The sequence below is a fragment of the Siniperca chuatsi genome, linkage group LG13, assembly GCF_020085105.1.
Source record: "Siniperca chuatsi isolate FFG_IHB_CAS linkage group LG13, ASM2008510v1, whole genome shotgun sequence".
In the NCBI taxonomy this organism is placed as follows: domain Eukaryota; kingdom Metazoa; phylum Chordata; class Actinopteri; order Centrarchiformes; family Sinipercidae; genus Siniperca; species Siniperca chuatsi.
In genome coordinates, this window is record NC_058054.1 from 7,424,752 (window position 1) to 7,449,158 (window position 24,407).

General features: G+C 37.9%; 1 protein-coding gene across 1 annotated transcript in view; it reads left to right on the forward strand.

The window, feature by feature from the left end:
- Window positions 1-22,857, forward strand: part of ak5 (adenylate kinase 5) — an 80,370-nt gene extending 57,513 nt beyond the window's left edge. The window contains exons 11-14 of the mRNA XM_044219865.1: window positions 6,999-7,162; window positions 20,018-20,134; window positions 20,432-20,632; window positions 22,123-22,857. Of these exons, the coding sequence (XP_044075800.1) occupies window positions 6,999-7,162; window positions 20,018-20,134; window positions 20,432-20,632; window positions 22,123-22,188 (548 nt within the window). The 3' untranslated portion in view covers window positions 22,189-22,857. The remainder of the gene's footprint in view (window positions 1-6,998; window positions 7,163-20,017; window positions 20,135-20,431; window positions 20,633-22,122) is intronic.
- The last annotated feature ends 1,550 nt before the right edge of the window (window positions 22,858-24,407 follow it).

Here is a 24,407-nt window from a genome sequence, read left to right on the forward strand (position 1 = left end):
TTATATCTGTTCTCAAAACTGCTTTAATTAAAAGTTGGGAGGGAAGAGTTTTATGTGGTTTCACTTTATGGGGGTTTACCCATCCAAAACCTGCCTATAAAACTAGTGGAAAAGTTGTAGAAGTGTTCTGCAGCGGTGCTTCAGAAAAAGGAGGTGATAATGCCTGAGGGAAATGCTAATGTGAGGTTTCACTGGTGTTTTTTTCTTTTCTCTCTGTTCCCATCTTCATCTCCTCCCTGTTCTCATCCCACTGCACTCTCACTTCAGTCTTCCTCGTTTCTATTTCCCTCCTCGCTGCAGAAAATTTTAATTTTTACCCTTGTAATCAGACTTACATTTAAATAGTGAAACACCTGCTGTTGGTGTGAGAGGTAATATCAGTTGTTTTAATAATGTTCTGAATTGATGCAATGGCAGTTTTGCACTTTGGTGGCTTCTTGGTGAAAACCAAAGATTTGAAAGTATGAAGCAGCAACCGCCACAGCTGACTGTTAAGGATAAGGTCAGTGTTATTCTATATTTTTCTTATTGTCAACAAATCCCATGAAAAGACCAAAACCAACAATTAATCCTTCTCTCAATACTTTTTGACTACTGTACATGGTCTGTGGCTCTCAGCCCCAAGCCCATCGGTTCCCACTGGAGACAAAAATCTTTAAAAACAGCATTCATTTTTTACAAGGCTCAGTAATTAACTAAAGCAGCTGGGCACTGTAGTTTGTAGTAAACATTACTTGAACAGGAGTAAATAGTCAGTTTATTAGGAACTATTTTCAGTCGTGGATTAATACTCATTTTGAAGCAACAGGACGATGTATGTGGAACTGACTAAAAATAAACTACAGTGTGTGTTTTCATTGTAATGAAGGAATGTGTCACACAATGCTACAATGTGGCTCATTGATGTTTTTAATAGTTTTTGGACAACAATGAAGGTCTATGGCACAGAGGAATAAGACATGTCAGGCTTTGGATACACAGGTAATACTAGCAGAATCAATTCACCATTGGTTTTGGTCTTTTCGGGGAATTGGTTGACAACAGTAAAATATATAGAAAATCACAAACTTTATCCTTTAAAAGGCAACAAGAAACTGCCTAAAGATGCTTTTTTCTTCCCACCAGAGGTTACAGATTAAATAGTGTTAAAGGATTAAGTCGATTACTCCACAAGTTGATTTACAGAAAATTAAATGATTATTAAAATTGTCTATATTATATTATATTGTCATTATGAACTTAATCCTTTTGGGGTTTTTTACTGTTGCTCAGTCAAAACAAGCAACTTGAGGATGACACCATGGGCTACAGGGACTTGTAATGGAGATTCCTAATTTTATGACATTTTATGGACTAAACAATTATTCAATTAAAGAAATAGAAATTAATAACAAACATCATCATTAGTTGCTTCCCTAGCAGTAATAGCTACCTTCACTTCTCCTAAGTGAGATTTTTTTACATTTTTATTCCACTAAGAGGATAATAAGGCATAAAGAGGGGTATGTTGAGAAATGTCAAGAGAAATCTACAATTTCTGACTCAAAACAACTGACAAGATGGCAGTGAGCACAAACTCAAACCCTGGGTCTCTGCAGAAACCAATGGCTGATGTCCAGACATTAATCCCATCTTACTACAGTCTGTTTATCACTCAAGAATAATTTATTTCGACACCTGTAAAGAACACCCTCCCAAGTCCTCAGTCTCTTCTACTCAGTGGATTGTGACAATGGAAGTGAAAAATCTCTTCATAGCAGATTCAATCATCTTTTGGGAATCCAGCACTTAATCAATGCAGCACTCACTTGTTGCTGTTTTAGAAAACATTTTTGCATTTTCCTTTTAGTTGTGATTTTGCACTTCTTGTGCACTGAGAGAAATACCTGCCAGTGATCATCTGCAACATCTGAAACTGATGTCATTAACTGAAGCATCTTAATTAGTGTAGGCAAGAAGCTTCTCTCGTCTGCAGCCCATTTGTCATTTAGACTGATACATTTTTTACCTGCTGAAGCACTGAGGAAAAATAATTATGTAGCAGGAATGGATTAAAAAATTGAATTACTAGAGATATTTGTCCCCCTCTATATGGTCCTCTGCCCTCTTTGTTTCATCTCTGTCTCCTTCTCCATCTCTATCTAACATAATCCATCTGTCACTTTGGCTCTTATCGAGGACAACGCTGTGAGAGAGCTGTTCACACATAATGGGATGGTTTGGGGTTTCTTAAATCTAAACCTGCACTTACCTGAGCGTCAGTAGAGAAACTAGAGGGTGCTCAGTGCATCTGCCAACACTCAACAAATTGTCTGACTTGTAGAGCTGCAGTTTTATTTCTCTTTATTTTATTTCTTTCTGTCCAGGTTTCTTTCGTATTCAGTGTTTAGATTTTATTCCATTACCAAAGTCTGTTGAGCCAGTAGTAAGCAAGCCAACTTAAGTTATCTAACACTGTTTATAAGTGCTATAAGACTTAAGTCTAGTAGACTAAATGTGGGATTCAAGTGACAAGGACAGGTGAAATATGACACTAAGACTCTTAACTGTTTTGCTCTGAGAAATTTCACAACCATCCAGAGAGACATCTTTAAATTAATGTATGTGTTTGGATGGTCCAACAATGAGCGTTTCAGTTTAACATTAAAAAGTTTGAAGACATTCAGTTTTTAATTTCAGACAGGCAAGTGTGAAGATTGACTAATGGATTTACCGGGTTGAATTGGTATGTATAACTGGGTATCATCAGCATAGCAATGAAAATGGAACCCATAATTACAAATAATTTCATCTAATGGTAATATACAGAAAAGAAGAATAACTTAGGATGGAGCTTTGAGGCACACTAGATGTTACTCTGGGAGAGTCTTAGTCTTAGCTTATTATTATGAAGTACACGATGAGTTCTGTTTAAAATGTCCGGATTAAATCATACCTTTTAAAGCGGCTATAATTAATATTTTTATAATATCAGTGTATCAAGACAATGTGAAAACAATGTGACAATATCAACGGGTCGCTCGTAGTGATGCACCTACAGAGAATTATCACACAAATCTGCAGCTCCCCTCGGCTTTACAGAGCTTTAAAGTTTCAGCTCATTAACGTAGAAAAGGTTTCAGTCGTAGTCATCTGGACACTGTTTTCAGAATCAAGACGTTTCGGCTCCCATCCGGAAGTCATTCTCAATTGTGAAAAAATTGGACGGGAACTGGAAATTTAAGCTACTCTGAGTTACATAAGCCCTGCCCTCAGGAAGGAATCTGCCTGAGTCTCTGTTAATAGCTAGTTTCACCTGAAACTGACCTAATAGTTTCCAAGATGGCCCAGCAATCATCACTCATTAACAGTGATGAAGTAGATGCAGCCAGAAAACAATAGGCCTGATTACTGATTACTGGGCCAAGACTAAGACTAAGACTCTCCCAGAGTAACATCTAGTGTGCCTCAAAGCTCCATCCTAAGTTATTCTTCTTTTCTGTATATTACCATTAGATGAAATTATTTGTAATTATGGGTTCCATTTTCATTGCTATGCTGATGATACCCAGTTATACATACCAATTCAACCCGGTAAATCCATTAGTCAATCTTCACACTTGCCTGTCTGAAATTAAAAACTGAATGTCTTCAAACTTTTTAATGTTAAACTGAAACGCTCATTGTTGGACCATCCAAACACATACATTAATTTAAAGATGTCTCTCTGGATGGTTGTGAAATTTCTCAGAGCAAAACAGTTAAGAGTCTTAGTGTCATATTTCACCTGTCCTTGTCACTTGAATCCCACATTTAGTCTACTAGACTTAAGTCTTATAGCACTTATAAACAGTGTTAGATAACTTAAGTTGGCTTGCTTACTACTGGCTCAACAGACTTTGGTAATGGAATAAAATCTAAACACTGAATACGAAAGAAACCTGGACAGAAAGAAATAAAATAAAGAGAAATAAAACTGCAGCTCTACAAGTCAGACAATTTGTTGAGTGTTGGCAGATGCACTGAGCACCCTCTAGTTTCTCTACTGACGCTCAGGTAAGTGCAGGTTTAGATTTAAGAAACCCCAAACCATCCCATTATGTGTGAACAGCTCTCTCACAGCGTTGTCCTCGATAAGAGCCAAAGTGACAGATGGATTATGTTAGAACACTCCTGGACGAATGAGGGACTACACCGTCTTTCAGCTCATTGTTTATCTGTCTTGCCCGTAAATTTACTGATTTGGTTCACTCTCACAGCATCATTTTCGGCTGCAGCAGGCTGCTGTTTTTGGAGAAAAAACTCTATAAACCCACTGTACACTACCTGCTCAGCACCAAACAGCAGACAGACACAGTTAGCAACTAGCTGGTGAACGTAGCGGAGAATTTAGCAGCTAAAGAGCCAGATATTTCCCTCAGGAGTTGGTAAAGGCCAAAAAAAGATATAAAAGGAGAGTGAATACTGGACTTACACTCATCAGGTGGTCAGAAACACGACTCCAAATGAATGATAATGTTTCTCTGTAACAAGTTCGCCATATCACTTTAAAAGGTGTTATATGTCAATATACACTGCATATCAATGTTGTGTTCACAACTGGTTTCCACTGCCTCCAAGTGGCCAAAAAGTTATTTCAGGTTTAAGTGAAATTTTAAGTAAGACTAAAAGGTCCTGTTTTTCCTGAGCACCAAAAAATAATCCTGTGGATATGGTAAATAAGTCATTTAACCTTAGTGGAGATCCTGAACATAAACTCAAATGAAAAGCAACAGCAAAAAAGATTTTAGTACAGTTAAACAGCACAGAGACATTACAAATACATGTCATCTTGTCTAAAGGTGTCAAGGCCAGTTAATCAAAATTTTAAATGGTCTCAGAAAAAGAAAACTATCTTTACCCACAGAGCCATTTTATACACCGGGTTTGAGTTTGACCCGGCTAACTAGGAGAGTCCCTAACATGCCTCTCAGGGCTTTTGCTTCAGCCCTGGTGGGCCATTATTTTACTTGCTGGCTGAGGTGTCAAGCAGCGGAGGAATACTTCTAGCGAGTAGGCGTGGGGGGGGCTATGTAGCACTTTGAGGCTGGTGAAATATATTAAGTCAGTGACTATGTGCTGAATGTACAATGAATGAATCCATAACCGCTCCCTCTCCTCGATTTCTTATGGATCTTTTGTGACTTCACTGCCGCCCCTGGGTGAGCCGAGCCCTGCTCATATCTGTCTGTGCTCTCAGAGGAAATGGTGATGAGGACGTTTGTTTCTGAAGGCTGGCGTAGGGCAGTGACACTCGGACTCGAGGAGAATACTGATGAATGTGAAGCACATCCTGAGTTTTATTACTGGGCTCAAGGCTGGTTATGATAAATCACCACTTCCTACTGATGCTTCACACAGCTTAATGGCCATGTAATACAGTTAACCTGCGATAAAACAGCTGCAGACCTCACAGCACAGCAGTGGAGCAGATAGGGGGCTGGGACTGCTGAAATATTTTTGAATCTTTAAAAGGAAATCAACTAAAATTGAATTACTAAATGGTGGCTGAGTAGTAAAACAGTGTTTTTCTTCTTGCCTTGTTTGTGCTCTTGTGTCTGTTAGGATCCATGCTGCCTGTGTGTTTGGTCTTGTACTTCGATCTTAGTGAGAACCAGTTTGAGTTTTAGACCTGGAAAGTGAGGACTTTTTGGTCAAAGGCCTGTTTGAGGATTAAGACTTGGCTTAAGACTGGATTTAGGTTTAGGTTAGGTTATGTTGTACATTTTATGGCTGCAACTAACGATTATTTTTATGATTGATTAATCGATTAAGGGCCAAGTCATGCTAGAAAATAACTAGTAGAACGGAAATTAAAAATGTTCATAGTTGTTCCGAATAGTCACACTCAAAAGCGGATTGAAAAGTCTGCTGTCATAGAGAATAGGGAGATGCTATAAGCGTTAAATATGGGGAAAATGGCGCACATTTTCAGACAGTCTCTCCTTGAAGACATTCATAGTGTTGCACTCAGTTGTTGCAGTTGGAGGTCACGTGATGTAGCAGAGCTAGGTAGACGCTTGTCCTGGAGCTCCTCAAGCACACTTCATTCAAAATTATTAAGAACACCCACTTTACTCCCAACATTCAAAAAAGTTGCAATATGGACTATAAACAAGCAACCCAAATCAACTACTGACAGTCTGTTGTTCAAATGAAGAGTGACAGAAATAGTTCCCTACCACAGATTCTCCCAGAGTCCACGGTGACATCTTAAAGTTGCTTGTTCTGTCTAAACTCCAAAGCTGGTAAAGTTTGTCTTTTTTGCTTAAAAAATAAATGGATTATCAAAATATTAGTTGCTTCTAGCTCTTATTTTTCCACATTTTTCACTGTTTTTCATGGTTTGGATGATGTATGTAGTTCTTATGGGTGAGGACAGGTTAGGGTTAGGTGCTAAGCAAAGTATTACGTCAATGAAGGACCTCACAAATATGAAACTACTAACGTGTGTGTGTGTGTTTGTGTGTGTGTTTGTGTGTGTGGTGTGGTGCTGCACCGAGGTGGCGGAACAGGTAGATTCAGTAAGAGGAGAGAAGATGATAATCATCTGTGATAACCTGCCTCTGAGCCCCCGGCAAGGCAATGAATCAGACCTGTGATGTGCATGTGCACGCGCACACACACACACACACACACACACACACACACACACATACATACATACATACATATTGTTCACCTACCCACCTGCTATCTGTTTCCTCACTTATATCCTCCTCCTTCAACTCTGCCCCCTCTCCCACATCACCTTTTCCCTCATAAATACTCACATGTAGACAGAGCTCTCTCTCTCACACACACACACACACACACACACACCTATTTCCTATTGTCTCCCACTTTCATCTCAATTTCCTCCTCGTCATCCTCACCTCACTTTGTATTCTGTCTGTGATTACTTGTCTATGAGGATGGACTGATCCCTGCTTGTATCTGTTTGTGTGTGTGCGTGTGTGTGTGTGTGTGTGTGCTCTCAGGTGGTCCAGGTTCAGGGAAATCTCTCCAGTGTGAGCGGATGGAGGAGAGGTTCGGCCTGCGTTGTGTCGCTCTGGGTGACCTGCTGTGTAACGAGCTGCAGTCTCACAGCAATAGAGGGCGTCACCTGCGGGACGTCCTGGAGAGAGGAGAGCAGCTGCCCGAGGTCAGTGTGGTACTTCTGCTCTACTATCAAAGAAAATGAGCGAGCTGCGAGGTGAACAAGGCCGCTGGTTCAGGAAGTGTTTTTCCCCATTTCCCCAGATAATTTTACTATCTAGCATGTTTTTGTTATCGCCACCAGTTTTAGTTATTTCAACTTTGTTTCTGAGAAATCAGATATTTTCCGTCTCTTTGGCAGACAGCTCTAAATCCTACAATACCCATGAGGCTAGGTCGCCATTGCTATGGAGAAAAAGATGCAAAAAAGGTTAGCGAGTTCAAAATGCTTCGTTGTTGCAGCTGAGAACAAAACACGCCGCCATAGTTGCTGAATTCATCCAAAATTGACCCAGAATTCAAAAGTGAATTGATTTAAGTTTAAGCTTAAGACTGTTGTCAATCTAGTGACTATAACCTTTAGCTTCTACCTGCCGTAACCGGCACACGTAACAGAATTTTAAACTGTGGGTGTTCCTTGCCGAAATGCACCTTGGGACTCGTAGTTAACCTGGCTTGTACCTTTGACTTTTTAATCAAAGAACCAGATATTTTCTAACACCCTTGTTAATCTATTGTACTGATGATTTAACCGGGCCAGGTTCATGCTGATCCAAGCCGTAGAAGAGCTGTAAATCACAACAAATCTATGGAGCAAATGAATGGGACTTCTGGCAACCAGGGGCACCGTCTCTTTCCCTAAACCTGCTGGTTTGAACCATAGGCTTTATTCTCAGAGGATAATAGCGGTCTATAAGGGAAGTGCTTTTTTTAAGGCATATAGGATTGTTATTTTGGAGTACCACGTTCGGCCACTGGGCCAAATACTACACAATACTGATTAATATCATTTATACTATTATATACATTATATTATTGAATTATTATATCTGATGAATCACTGTTTAAGCAGCAAAAAGTAATATTTAATGTAGTGGAATAGAAATATAAAGTAGCATCAAATACTCAAATACTAAAATTGTACATAACAGTATATAACTAAATGTTCTTTGTTACTTTTTCACACTGCGTTACAGTCATTTCTTTTGCTGTCTTCTGATTCCAGTGAAGTAGTTTTGCAGTGTAAGAAGAAAAATCAAGCTGGAATCAGGCTTACAACACTATGAAGATATTGCGTGCCTCTCAGCCCATTTATGCCGGTGATAGTAATGTTGCACAAATGGAGCAGGAGAGTTTTTCAAATTTGCTATTAGAATAACCATTTCAATAATGTTTGTATGTTTATTTAAGAAATGGTACATTTCAACAATAATTTCATTTGAAAAATGCAAAAAAGGTCAAAACCTAAGTTTAGAAAACAGACTCAGAAAAGGTGGTTTGTTTGGAATTTATCCAAGAACAGGATATTAAGTACGAGCAGTGATTGCAATTTTTCTAGATATCCTAGAACCACCCACACTGTTTCACTGACAGGTGATCTCTGGGAGAACCAGTGTGAAAACATAACAGCAGTGAGAACTGTGCAGTAGGCTGAGCCAACAAAATAATACCTTCAAAAACAAGATCTTACAGTTTATTATTTCATAAAGACAGACAGCTGAAGATGAAGTTCAGTTAGAAAATGCAGAAAGACAAATCCCTCCATGCTGTCACTGGAAAATGTAACACCACAGCTCTCAGGCAGAGAAAATACTGATACTACATAACATGTTTTCCTGCCACAGGCCTAATGAAATAAATAGAAGCTGGAGGATTGCGGTTGAAATATTATACAGTCATGAGTGCTTAAAATGGCTTTCACAGAGATTGCACATCTACACACAGTGTAACAGACAGAGCTGACATGGCTGTCTGAATCTATATTGGAGCTGGAAACGGCTACAGAAATTCACTGACGGTGTATGTAAACCAGATAAATTATCTCCAACTCTAAATACTGTCAGAGGAAAACACACACACATACACTGAAAAGAAGTAAACATGCTCATCGTCCAGCAGACACTGGACACAATTTATTTGTAGTTTAAGGAAGAAATACAGCAGGCACACACATGGAAGCTCATTAAAATTCACTGTGACTACTGTATGTTGACAAACTCATAATATAGTGAAAATTGACACTACATTGATGATGTTCAAGCGTCTAACATGATTCCATAAAGTTGGAAAATTCTCTATAATATTGTAGTTACTATCTGTGAGGTACTTAGATTATCCACAGAGGACTGAGAGAGTCAAAATTGTTAAAGATCCCCTCCAGACATGTTTTAAGTAGTGGCGGCTTATGCTTTAACACATAAGCAGCATTTTAATGTTACAGTTGTTGGAGGTGGAGCACATTTTAACAATTTTAAATACTGTTGGATAGTTTAATCTATAGCACAGTATCATATTTTATAAATTGATCATGTTTTGTTTGTAAAATCGTAATCTGCAACTAGTAACTCCAGCTGTCAGATAAATGTAGTGGAGTAAAAAGTACAATATTTCCTTCTGAAATGTAGTGGAGTGGAAGTATAATGCAGCATAAAATTGAAATACTCAAGTAAAGTAAAAGTACCTCAAAATTGTACTGAAGTACAGTAATTGAATAAATGTGCTTTCCACAACTGGTTTTAAGACATAAAATACTCTGCTTTGAATATTAATGTGTCTGATATGGGTTTTTCCACAAAAAACATTTAATTATTTTGTTAGAAAAAATCTTAAAATTACACTTTTGCCCTCATTGTAAAATCCAGAATCTATGAATATGCGAATATTGTTCATTTCAAAAGTTTATGTGCTGAATACAAGATGTTTCCTACTTCATTGGTGTATGTGCACTAAATGTTTTAAGCAAAATCCTGCTCATACATCTTTAACTGAGATTTAAGGTCAGCACAGATAAACTTCCTCCTTCAGAATAAAAATGTGAAAACAACCTTCTAGTGTCCAACTCAGCAAATTCTGCACAGTGAAGCTCAATCATCCAAGAGAAATAACAATAAGAAAAATACATTTCTTAGTGGAGGGTGATTTTAAAAATGTATAAGCAGGACAGCAATTCAATAAAATGATATATTAATGCAATGGGATTCAACACAGTGGAGGCGAGTCCACTGTGTATAGCTTTCATTATTATAATCACACATTTTCAGTGAACAGCGTGGCTCTAGGGATGGCAACGTCACTCTGTGAGTTCAATACTTTAATCCACAGTAAATTAGCTTCCACAACTAATGGATTTCCATGAGACATTCACGTCCCAAGAGGATAACTCCTAATGACTGGTCCCTGACTTCTCATCTGGTGTCAACAAGAGGTCAACATTTACACCTGGACGAGAAATCTCAAAAACTAATGACTGTACAGCTGCACTTTGAGTTTAAATGTCAAGGTGACGTACTAACATTAGCATGCCATCATAAACATAAAAGGTTTATTTCAGTCTGAGACACTTGCGACAAGTAATTGACCATTTATAGCGAATGGTTATATATTCAGTTAGATTTGGATTTGGAGGGAGATCTCAGACAATCCAAGCAGCGATTAAATTTTTGTTGCACTGTACACCTGCATGAATATGATTGGACGTTACTAGTCTGCTGGCAGCCAAGCAGCTGGTGAATTAGCCAGGCATTATGAAGCATGAATCAATCAGCTAATGCAAGCATGACTTCAGTGCTCTGCCTGAACTAACACAATGCTTCATCAGCTGAACACATTCACAACTTGAAAGCAACCCAAAAACGTGGTCGCTGCACACCCAGAATTCATGCCTCCAACTGAAACTATTAGTCGATTAATCAATTAGTCAACTGACAGAATTAATTGGCAACCATTTTGATAAACGACTGATCGATTAAGTCATTTTTTCAAGAACAAAATGCCACATTTTTGCTGGTTCCAGCTTCTAAAATGTGAGGATTTGCTGCTTTTTTATCATATGCAATGGAAAACTGAATATCATAAGGTTTTGTGCTGTTGGTTGGTTGGTTGGTTGGTAGACAAACAGTTTGAAGATGTCACCTTGAGTTTTACAAAATTGCGATGGGCACAACTTTCTGACATAGACCAAATGATTAATCTGACAATCGAGAAAATAATCGGCAAATGAATCAATCATGAAAATTATCGTTATTTGCAGCTCTAGACATTTTGTCCACATTTTTTGATATCGAACAAATTTAATTACCACTAAATCATTTCATAATTTAAAAGGACACTCACACAGGTGTTTGATTATTCTGCTCAGGTTGAAGTTGGGCGGACCTATGCTGGGAATGAATGTTTATGTTTTTGTCTATATAACTGCCGCTTGGCTGCAGTGAGAGCAAGGACAGTGACAAAGGTTAATGAAAGTGATAAGAAGCTGTCTATTTCACAAATGCTGCTGCTATCAGTCCGCTAGCTACCACACTAGCTCCCGCAGGTTAATGCTTACAACCCTATCTATGCCATTTCCTGTCCCGCCTGGTTTTCATCACAACACACGATTAAATTTCGCCTGGAGAAATCTGATCTGTCTGCACCTTTACGTAAGAACACCATGTACTAATAGAAATGATAAAAGGTGCAAGATGACAAAACTAACAGGAGAGTGAGGGAGACAAAACACCCATATAGTCCTGAGGATTGAAAAGTGAAAACATCTGTGTGTGTGGACCATGATGGTTAAATATGGGCTTTACTATTAATAATAATAATAATAATAATAATAATAATAATAATAATAATAATAATAATAATTGAATGAAATCATTTGATAAGCCAGCTGGCAACAAAGGTCATAAAGTTTATCAGCAGAACACCAAGTTCTGTTTCCTCCTGTAAATTACGAAGGAGCAGGCACATATTTTACTACCCACCAGTGAAATATTAATAGCTTCCAAATGGGACTTAAATCGCATTATAAATGCAGTGTGGCAGGTGGAGGAGATAAATATTTAGCCTCCTGGCCTCATTTTCAGCATCCACATCTCTCATCACGACTGCTAGATATTATGAACAATGATGCATTTTGCTGCTGGTGATTATTAATCTTCAATAACATACCAATGGTTGTCATGGAGCTTTTTAATTGAACTGCACGGTCCCAGAGCCTGTGACATTTCACATTAAAACACATCCCCGCTTCACATGTTCAAAGGTGTATGTGTGTGTATATATATATATATATATATATATATATATATATATATATATATATATATATATATATATATATATATATATACACAGTGTGTGTGTGTTCAACTAGCTGGTTGTGTGGACCTCACTCTCTACACGACAGTCAGTTTGAAGGAGCCACAAAAATTGATTTGGACTCCACACGTAACAAATTTGAAAATACATTTCGTGCGGCAGCGTGTCCAGTCAGCCCGCCTGACAAACTGGTGTCAGGATTTTTAGCCTTTTATCTGTCCAGGGAGGATTTATTGAATGTTCTTTACATTCATGAAGTCACCACAGTCCTCAAATACAGTCGGTTGGTTAATGAGAAATAAAATTGTTGACCAGTGCCGAAACAATTACACAATTAATGGACAGAAAATTAATCAGAACCATTTTTATAACAGATAATGATATATTGGCTCAAGAGTAAGTCTGGTAATATTCTGTATTTTTCTTATTGTCAACAAATCCCATGAAAAGACAAAAACCAGCAATGAGTTTTGATCCCGCTAACAAGTATTGTCTGTGTAGCCAAAGCCTGCTATATCTTATTCCTCTGTGCCATGGAGCTCCATTGTTGTCCAAAAACTATTAAAAACACAATGTGCCACACTGTTGCACTGGGTGACATGTTCCTTCATTATAATGAACACGAGCACGAGTCGTTTATTTTGAAGAACAGCCCAGCTGTTTTGGGGAATTAGTTAGCCTTTCTAAAAAATAAAAGTATATATTAGTGACCTGTTTTTAAGGATGTCCATCATCAGCAGGAATGAGTGGGTTTGGGGCTGAGAACCACAGACAGTGAAAGTCAGAAAATATTCAGAGACACATTGATTTTGGTCTTTTCATGGGATTTGCTGATAACAAGAAAAATATAGTATAGCATTCAAGTCATTATCTAACAAAAAACAAATATTTACTAGGTTCTAATTTGCTAGTTTTCTGTTCTCTCTGATTGTAAATTGAATATCTTTGAGTTTTTGACTATTGGTCGGACTAAACAGGTAATTTGCAGATTTAAAACTAGATGTGGGCAATTGTGATGAACATTTACAATAATTTTAAGGCTGCAACTGACAATTATTTTCATTACAGATTAATCTGCTGATTATTGTCTTGATTCATCATTTTGTCCATAAAATGTCATACTTCAAATGTCTTTTTTTGTCTGACCAACAGTCCGAAAGCCAAAGATTTTAAGTTTACTATCATGTACGACAAAGAAAAGCATCAAATCCTCACAGTGGAGAAGCTGGAACTGGCAAATGTTTGGCATTTTTGCTTAAAGTATTACTAAAATGATAATTCAATTATCAAAATAGCTGCCGATTATGTTTATCTTGACTAATCGATTAAATCAACTAATTGTTGCAGCTCTACACCATTTTCTGACCTTTCACAGACTAAAAACGTAATCGATTCATTTAAAACATTGACAAATCGATAGATAATGAAAACAATCATTATATGCCAACAAATACTGATGTCACATTAATAGCAATAATCCTGGAGGTTAACTGGTTAGAAGTGTATTTACTGTCTAATAGCACAAAATGCCTTTAATTCTGTGCTGTGTATTTGCAGGTTGTTCAACAGCAGTGATTCAATGAATGTGTCAACATTTCTAGCCTCAAAACAAAAACATGTACGGTGCAGTATAAGATGCTCCCACACCTCCTGAACCGTTATGAGCAAACAACCTGCTGATGTCAACACATTTCTGCTACAAGGACAAAAAAAAAAAAAAAAAAAAAAAACTTAATTCTGGAAATGACAACAGAATTTGTGATATATTACTTCACTAGAGGCTTCTGCTTGATTTCTTACTCCTCTCTATCGTGAAAATATGAACACTCACAGATCTGTCACTACTGCAGTTCCTTAGTCTGCAGCGCAAGTGAATAAAAGTCACAGATGATTTAATGCCTTTGCAAGGCCACTGTGACGGTGGTTGTTACTTGTGTACTTTCTCTGTACAGTTTTTTTGAGGTGATCTCAGGAACAGGCAATCTTCAAGTTACGAGTCTGCTTCTCTCATTACCAATTTGTATCGATTGAACTGCAGTCTTGACAGAAAACCAGTGAGTGTGGACAAATTTACACAAAAGAAGACTAAAATCTGCTATGGATGCAGCTGGCAGACATTTCCAGAACTGCACAAACAACTGACCTGCCTTGCTTCATTTTAACCTGCAGCAACTGTTGGTTTGTCTGATCGTCAGTGAAGGCAGAGAAGAAGAAAAGATGAGACGAGAGTTGAAATCCATCGCCTGGAAAACTTAATGTTGAGCAGTAAAATGATGAAATATAAAAAGACTCTGATAATGTCTGCCACAAGGAGCTGTTTGCAGTTCGCAGTGTTTCTTCTTTTCATTTTTGTTTCGTGTGATCTGGTCGCACAGTGTAAATAAATCACCTTTTTAGTCAATGATTTGTTGGGTCTCTGTAAATAATATTATAAAGAGTACGGTCTAGACGTGCTCTATAGGAAAAGTGCAATGAGATAACTTCTGTTATGAATTGGCACTATATAAATGAAATTGAATTGACTCTGAGTCTGCCTCCCATAACCTTCCTAAACCCTCACAAGGCACACATCATTTCACTGGAGGTGGTACTGCTTTCTACCAAATAAATAGCTTTCATGAAAACTGTTTATTATCCAAAAAAATGGGGACACTGTTTCTACAAAATAAATTCCATTCACCTCCATGGTATCAGGATCGCAGCAGAGATCTCAAAACCTGTTCAAATAAAGCCGAAACTATCTGCAGGTCTAGATACCAAGTGAGAAAATGTGTTTTCTGTAATTTCGATGAACCGACTCTTCAAAAACAAGTATGTTTTTTTCCTTTTCTGCTCCTGAAAATTTCACATTTTGAACATACGGTTTTGGGAGCAACACAAACAATAGATACAACAATAGAAAACATTAACTCCAGAAAATCCGAGACATTCAGGCTTTCTATCATTTCAAGATTTAAAAAGTTGTGCATTGAACAGATTTGTAAGCAATATAAAAGACAACCAAGAACAGATTTACTTCCTGTCATCTCAATGGAGAAACACAATGGCTTTTAAGGCTCAGCTGTGTAAGCTTCTTACAGCACATTGAGGTCATGTCCCCTGTGTTCACTAACATAGTCAAATGCTTATTTTTATGTTGTGTGAGTGAGTTAGTTATGGAGAGAGACACAGTGATTTGATGAATAATCCCACACTGGGATTACTGAAGTGCACCTCACAAGGTTTACAGCACAAAATCACACCCACATCAGAGTTACAGGTTTTTATGTCAAAGTGACGGTGGGTGTAAAACGGTAAAACCGACATGGTTAGAGATGGACTTGGTGAAATGTTGCTGTACTGTTGCCTGGCAACACAGAAATTGCAATTTAATGTTCTCTGAGAACTGTAATCCCCCTGCAGATCTGTCCGTTTCCTGTCTGGCCCACATGTGTGTCTGCACATACAGGCAGTGGTGGAATGTAACTAAGTACATTTACTCAAGTACTGTACTTAAGTACAAATTTGAGGTACTTGTACTTTACTTGACTATTTCCATTTCAGGCAACTTTATACTTCTACTCCGCTACATTTATCTGACAGTTGTAGTTACTTTTCAGATTTTACAATAAAAAAAAACTAGTGTTTAAATTTTTTTATTAAAAATTAAACTAGTGGTTCCCAATGTTTAAGGCTTGTTACATCTTACAAAACAGCGGTGTCTAGTTGAGGCCATTTGTCACGTTTCAAACAGACATTTCCCCTCTAACATTTATATTTATTTTTAATTATTGTTTGAGGCCCAAAGAGGTAAAACTCTCAAATATTTCACAAAAAAGCAAAGATTGAAGAAAAGTCAAAAATGTTTGTGCATCAGAACTTTGTTATTCTTCTTTCCTACCATATTAAATCATATTTATCTTCATATTTATCTTGTAACTCTTTGGAGGGGCCAGACCCCTGGGTTGGGATCCACTGCACTAAACTACCAAACTCTATATAAAGTAGTTAAAATCAGCTCCACCTCAACCAGCTACAATAGTGAAATGCTATGCATTGATGCATATTAACAAGTACTTTTACTTTTGATACTTTATGTACATTTCTCTGATAACACTTCTGTACATAAGTTTTCTAAAAAAAAAATAAATGCATGACTTTTACTTATAATGGAGTATTTTTACATGGCTGTATTGGTACTTTTACTTAAAGGTCCAGTGTGTAACATTTAGGAGGAGCTATTGGCAGAAATGGAATATAATAATATTTATAAGTATGTTTTCATTAGTGTATAATCACCTGAGAATAAGAATTGTTGTGTTTTCATTACCTTAGAATAAACTGTTTATCTACAGAGGGAGCAGGTCCCCTTCCACAGAGGTCGCCATGTTGCACCGCCATGTTTCCGTTCGTGTTTTTTGTGAGTTTTGCGTTCACCGTAGTTTTTCCTACACGCTTGGAAGGGGAGGGTGAGGCGAGCGGTATTCAAATGGTTGCAAACTGCAATTTCACCACTAGATTCCACTAACTCCTACATACTGGACCTTTAAGTAAAATATCTGCGTACTTCTTCCACCACTACAGCCAGTAAAGTCAGAAAAACCAGCCTTAAGAGTTCACTACATGTAACACAGTGGGGATTTATTTCCCCCATATGTGATCTTGGTGTGCAGAGGTGGAATCACACTTCACTGAGGGAGAAATTCACTCTCAGCTGCATATTTTGAGCTGGAGCCAAAAATCCTTAATATTTAATGTGTTAAACTACCAAAAGTAGTGGATTGCTTGTTTTCCTGTGGGTGCTGCACATGATTTGATGCATTTTCTAGAAGCTCAAGGACTCAGCCTCGGTCGTAGAGTCGGTCATGAATACTCCGTTTAAGAGCATATCTGGCTTTTGACAAGGTCATGTCATCTCTAAATATAAACTACCGGGACCAATTCCCCTCCTTCTTCCTTCCTGCAAGTTTTTCTCTAGAGGGCTAAGATCATCATACCAGCAAATACTTAAGTCTGGTACTGGACTTATTATGAGCACCGTCAATCAAACATCAATGTTAATCATGGTGCTCAGGGACCAGAATGGTATCTGAGCAATGAAGAATGAAAATGTCTAGTTTTAGATACAGTCAGATGTAGAAACAATCAAGTTGCATGTCTATCCCTCTATCTCTCTCCATGTTTCCCGTCCATCTGAACTGATAACTATCAAATAAAATACTCCTTTGAATGGCATTAAAAAGTGATAACAGTTTAGTTTTATGTGAATACAAAGTACTGTATGTAACGAGCTGCATACATAAAGTTCAGCACAGCTTGTATGCCTTATTAGATACAATGCAGGGAATATACTCAATTATGCACAACTAGCTGAAACTAATGCAGGCTAATAACAATAACAATAACAGTCCTGCAATAAAAACCACCTTCATGAAGGTTATAATGTTCAGTTGTTGATTCAACTTTATGGTCATTTTGGGGGCTGCATGTCATTAGACTGAGAAGTGTTTCTAATATCTAGTCAACCCTGATTGATATTTATGAGGTGGGCAAATTATTACAAACACAAATAAGCTTCATGAAGGTAGGATTTAGGTATTAGACTGCATTAGTTTAAGCTAAGTGTACCTCATAAACTGGAAACTGAGTGTACTATCGACACGGATAAATCTAAACCCAGCAAATCACCTGATATGCAGCAATCAGACACATCAACTATGCACCAAGTTATTCTTAACTTCAGCATATTACAATCCAAGACACTCTCTTCTTAAAGTTATGTGGCGTTGATAAGCAGCAGATAAACGTCAATTAGTGGAGAGCAGCTAAGTGCAGCAGCATAATGTAATTATGATATGAAGAATAGTGCACTATATAAAGCTGTTACATAAACCCATTGCTGTGAGTAGAATTATTATTCTAATGTCTGGCTGAATATAAAATGCGTGGACTACCTATCCTACGTGTAACGAAAGCATTGTATTTCCTTTAGAGCCAGTATTACAGGGAAACACTAATCTTTACATCCCTAATACCAATATACAATATAACCAGTGGTGGAAGAAGTACTCAGATCTTTTACCTGAGTAAAAGTAGTAATACCACAGTGTAGAAATACTCTGTTACAAGTAAAAGTCATGCATTCAAATTTTACTTAAGGAAAAGTACTCGTATCAAAATATACTTAACATACCAAAAGTAAAAGTACTCATAATGCAGAATGGCCCATTTCTGAATAATACATATTATTGGATTATAATTATTAATGTGTACATCACTTTAATGTTACAGCTGGTAAAGTTAGAGCTAAGTTTAATTACATTATATACTGCTGGGTAACACCCAAAACAACCAATAATGTTATGCCACAAAGCAATGTAGCCCATGAAAGCATCATAATGGACGGAAACAATGAGAAGACAACTTAATTATGTTCTTACAATGTTTTTATATTCTTTAATATCTTATTGTCAATTTTATATTTTATATTTATGATTCTTGACCTGCAGTGGGCCTACATGCTTCATATTTCTTACATTTCTACTATGTTTATTGTTTTGTGCCAAAATACCACTTGGCAATAAAGCTGATTCTGATTCGTAAGAGCAAAGCTAGGTTAATTAGCAGTCAGCAGACACTAAGACAACCACAAGCAGACTTTAGAGAGCAATAATCCACACAAACAATGACAGAACAGAGCAAAGACACACTAAACACTTACGAGAGCTTGGTGAAGTGAAGCTGTGATAGCTGCATTTCAGAGTAAAGCTCTCAGCAAGTGTTACGGTTGTTCCAAGCTAATGTACCATCCAGCCAGGCTGAAGTGTCCTTTGAGGCGGACAGCTAGTACGACAGGTCGCAGCCACAAACACGATTATTTCATCCACAAAGTCCTCTTCAAATACCATGATACAACTATTAACAGTTTAGCTTGTTTAAAAAATGCTTCAAGATCAGCAACGTGTTTGTAGCAGCGTTAGCAAACTAGCAGCGCCCCAGCAGGAGAGCAAATCAAGAGGACAGGTGGAGCATCGCAGCTTTATATAGACCGGCTCGTTGGAGAGGGTGCGCTTGATTTGTGTTCTAATGAGTAGAGTCTGTCACATGTGTAGTAGCAAGTTGTCTGCCTGAACTAGCTTGCTATGCTAGCTACGTGCCTGTTTTCATGCATATAATTTCTTTATTGTAAAGCACTTTGAGTTGCATTTCTTGTATGAAAAGGTGCTGTACAAATACAGTTTATTATTATTATAACATACATATGCAGGACCTAATGTCAAAATAACTGAGAACAAATGCATTTATTTCAAGTTAGACACTTTCTTCTTAATGTAAGTTTAAGCCAAAAGTCAGAAAGGGCTTGTAAAATGTTGTGCAAATATTCTAATATGAAATTATTTTAATGGATGACACAAAATAGTTTTTTCTCCTCCTACTGTTAGTTGATTTGGACCCCCAGACTCATGCAAATATCAAATAAGTTTGAAATTAAATGTTCCTGTAATTGACACACAGTGAACCTGAAACTCCCTGGAGGAGCCCCCAGCAGTCACCCACTTTGTTTGTTTGGTAATCCAGCCTGTTGTACGCATACGTAAGGCCTCACACAAATGTTACATATAAACACATACATATCCCTGCTTTTTTAGGTTGTCTGAGTTGATTCATACATGAAGCATCAGTTGGGGTTCGTATGGTAATTAATGCTTGTGCTGTATGTGTGTTTGATCTCCAGGACACAGTGCTGGAGCTGCTGTGCGATGCGGTGGCGTCGTCAGTACGGCAGGGGAAAGGTCTTGTGATCAGCGGCTTCCCCAGAGACCTGAGACGGGCAGAGGAGTACGAGGCCAAGGTCAGTGCACCGGAGGAAGAAAAAGTCAGCCACCAGTAGACACAAGTTTAAGTCGTGTATCCACAAAAACTTAAATGAGAGCAAAGTGAAGAGACAACACTCAACACACACGTTAATGCAGGAGTAAAAACAATGATTTGCTTGACACAAGAGCAACAAATGGATGAAAAATGTCACTTTTTGACAGATGCAGAGTGATGGTATACAGATAACACTGATGGGACATACAGTAAAAAGAAAAAGGGAAGATGTAGCCTGAGATTCACTGCCTGGACTTTGCTGTGCCTTGTTTGTCAGATGGGGGAGCCCAGCGCAGTGCTCCTGCTGAACTGCTCAGCCGACACAATGTCCCGTCGTCTGCAGTGCCGTGGCAGATTCACCTCCAGCTTCCACCCCGCCCCAGACAGAGACGGCGTCCTGCACAGGAGGGCTGAGAGCTTCTGCAGCGACAGCCAGGCGGTGGCATCTCATTATGAATGCAAGAGGCTTCTGCACACGGTAGGTTGGGTTTTTTTTAGGGTTTTTTTTTTTTAGAAAGAAATTATATTTGGGTGTGTGTGTGTGTGTGTGTGTTCTTTCCTGTATAGCTAGATGCAGCTAACTCTGTCAGAATTAGGGGTTCAATTGCCACTAAGGGTAACTACCCTCAAATGAGAGTTAGCTTATTTATATTCACTTCATCTTATCTGAAATTCATTTACATTTAAAGGCTGCTAAAAACACACATTACAGCCCTACATTACATTACAGGGCAATTTTCAACCAAAATATTTTTCTATAAAAGAATGTTTTTAAATGTATCTTACAAGTTCCTCAAGTGTTTTGTAGCCAAACAAATGCACCCTGGGTACTAAAGTCCACTACTTGTACCTCATTATCTCCCATAATTTTGTATTTAACATTCTGGCAGAATTCATGTATGAGCATGATCAGATTATTAAGTTAAATATTGGACATAATGACGGACACAGTACAAGTGTTTGGCTACAAAACAGTTACATCAGGTTTCATGAGCTGTTTGGTGAAATATAATGTATGAAGATTGTTTTTAATATTGTGTCATGCATACAAATATGCCTGGATCTGCATGATCTTACACAATTGAATATAAAACAGATCCAGAAGGCAGCGTATAGTATATTTCCAAATGATACATACACAGAACAACAGATACAGTACGTACGGGTGACAAATTGAAGTAGAAACCAACATCACGTGTCTTAGTAAGGTGTTGAGCCACAGCAAGCCTCCAGAACAGCTTCAGAGCTCCTTGTTTAGATTCTTCAAGTCTCTGAACTCGACTGGAGGTGATGAACAATCATGTTGTCTAATGCATGTTAATCCATAGGTGTTCCCTTCAGGTCACTGTGAAGGCCATTACATATGACATTCATATCATTTTCACACATCAAGTTAGTCAGTGACTCCTCATGCTGTGTATGGAAGCATTTGTTATTGATTCATTTATTCAGGTTTTTTCCTTTGTTAGCCATCTGTATATAAAACATGCAAGAAAAATCAACATAAAGACTATGTAAATAGGCAATTTGCCTTTTTCCCAAGCTTTCCAAGTTAATTAACCTAAAAACAATCAAGTTAAACAACTGTGCAGTTTTCAATCATCGCTACAACAGAGACGATTATTGCAGAATATTTTTGGAGCAGTTGAAAGATGTTGCCTTTAACGTCAGTAGAGAAGGGATGTGTTTGGCGCTTCTACTCATTTCACTGATGTCTCCACTGACATGAGGGTCAGTAGATAATCACACAATTTATGTTGTGAACTGTCCCTTTAAAATTAGCTGTTTGAACATTTAAATGCCACATCAGGTGTTGTGTGTGTGTGTGTGCTTAAATGTCACAACAGGTATTGAGGTCATCAGTCTGCTGAGAGCTTGCGCTGCAGCAGACTGCTGTCCTCGACTGCACGCTGAGACACTGATGGTTTCTGAAAGGCCTCGTCTCAGCCAGTTTGTCTCCGTCTGCAGATTGACGCTGAGCGGTCGCCAGATGAAGTTTTCGCCCAGATCTGCCAGGCGATGGAGACCTTCTGATTTCTACATTTTACTCAACACTGCCCCAAACTCTGCTGTTCGGGAGGTCCACCCACCTTCTCTATCTGCTGTATCACTCCAAGGAGACTCACCTACACCCACATACCCTCACACCTGCACCAGACATACGCTCATTGAACCGTGGTATGCATGTCCCCAAACACTCCCATCAATCCGTGAAACCTCTTTCTGCTTTTGACACTGACGAAGCGCCTGGTTGTCACATTCTGCTTCACCTACTTGCATTGTCTCTCTCTTACATTGACCTCAATATATGCTGCCAACTGCCAGACCGAGGTGGACAACTGTACTGAGAAAATACACATTCCCTGCTGTGACTGAGAGCATGTTTCTAGTTGAATGTGAAATCCCTCTGCCATTCCTCCCCTGAAGGAGCTGAGAGAGAGAGTTCCCACCGTGCTAGAAAGTGGAAATGTCAGTGTGTGCTCATGCTCTTATGCACAGTATCACGTTTTATATTGTAACAAGCATGCAAGAATTACAATCAAGCTTAACTGCCTTTTGTGCATTAAATAAAAAAGCAGAAGATAATTAAAGAATATTAAAGAATATTACATTCGTATCTTTCCAAGCTCATTGTGCAAGGTGTGCAACTTGTTTGAGTCTGGTATTTAACATTCAATAAAGCCAGTGCATTTGCTAAATGGAGGATTTGCTTTGGTGTGCTTTGGTGTTTTGTGTGTGTGTGTGTGTGGACAGGGAATGGTCACAGCTGATCTCATAGCCCCATCTGCTGGTGAGAAGATCACAACAAAAAGGTGCTGAAATTATATGAAAGGTAACCATGGTATAAGGGGTTTAGCATCCCGTTTTAAAATGCACAAAAACATAATTTGTGTACCCCCCCCCCAAGCTGATATAATACGTGGATCCAAACATCAGCAATGTGACCTTTAACTGCAGCACTCGATGTGTCAGCGAGTGTTTGAAGTGACCACCAAAGGTCATAAATGGAAAGAGAGAAAAAAACAAAACAAAAAAACATGAACATTTTCACAACTTCTTGACATCTGGAGGTTTCTAAAATGCTTTTGTTCTATAACTAAAATCTCCTTTTACACCATTTGAAGAAACCACAGAAGCACAAAAAACCCATCTTTTTAATTCTTTTTCAAGAGGTAGAAGAGGTGATAAGTTAGCTGTCGTGTGATTCTCTGCTAATGAAAGTCTGGCATTATTCTGGGAAAATACATTTTCAGTGTATGTTGATGTTTTCTTTTGATACTGAAGTTATGGGGAACAATTACTACTACAGAAAGTCTTATTGATAAAAAAACACTCTTTCACAGATATTAAAGTTTATGAAAATAAAAGACATTTTGTCATAGGCCTTTAATTTTTTTCTAAGGCTTAAATTAGCATTGATCGTGGAGCTACCTGGTTATCACAAACATTAAAATTGCAGTAAAGTTTGTCAACACAGTGATCAGAGTATCGATCTTAATTATGTCTTGATTTGGGAAATACAATTTTACTGTACTTTTTTGGTTGTCAATAATACATTATAGTTCTGAAATAATTAGCTGATTGGTCTCTGTCGTTCGGAGGTTCCAGTTTCTCAAACATGAGGATCTCCTGCTTTTCTGTTTCACATCATCATGTAAATCTTTGGATTTTGGTCTGTTAGTTGGACAAAACAAACTGAAGCGTCACGTTGGGGTCTCAGACTTTGCATTTTTAACATTTTGTAATATTTTAGATTTGATGATTAACTGAAAATTAAATAATTAGTTGCAGCTCTAGCGCATTCAACTTAAGTTGATATTCTAGATGAAAACAAAGATTCAATATTGAGCAATAATAACCTGTTCAAGCTAACAAAATGTAATTAGTCACAAATGGGCAAAGGCTCCAACTAACGATCATTTCCATTATTAATGATTATTTTCTTGATTATTCAGTTGGCCTATAAAATGTCAGCAAATAATGAAAAATGACCATCAGTTTCCCGGAGTCCAAGGTGACATCTTCAAATGTCTTGTTTTGTTCAATCAACAGTCTAAAACCCAAAGATATTCAGATTACTATGATGTAAAACAGCAGAAAATCCTCTCGTCAGAGAAGATGGAACCAGAGATCTTCAAATACTTTTGTTGAACTCAGTCAACTAATTGATTAATCGATTAGCTTTAAACTGCTAAACCAAATATTGAGCAGGACCTTCAAGAATAATAACAATAAATCAGGAACCACAGGTG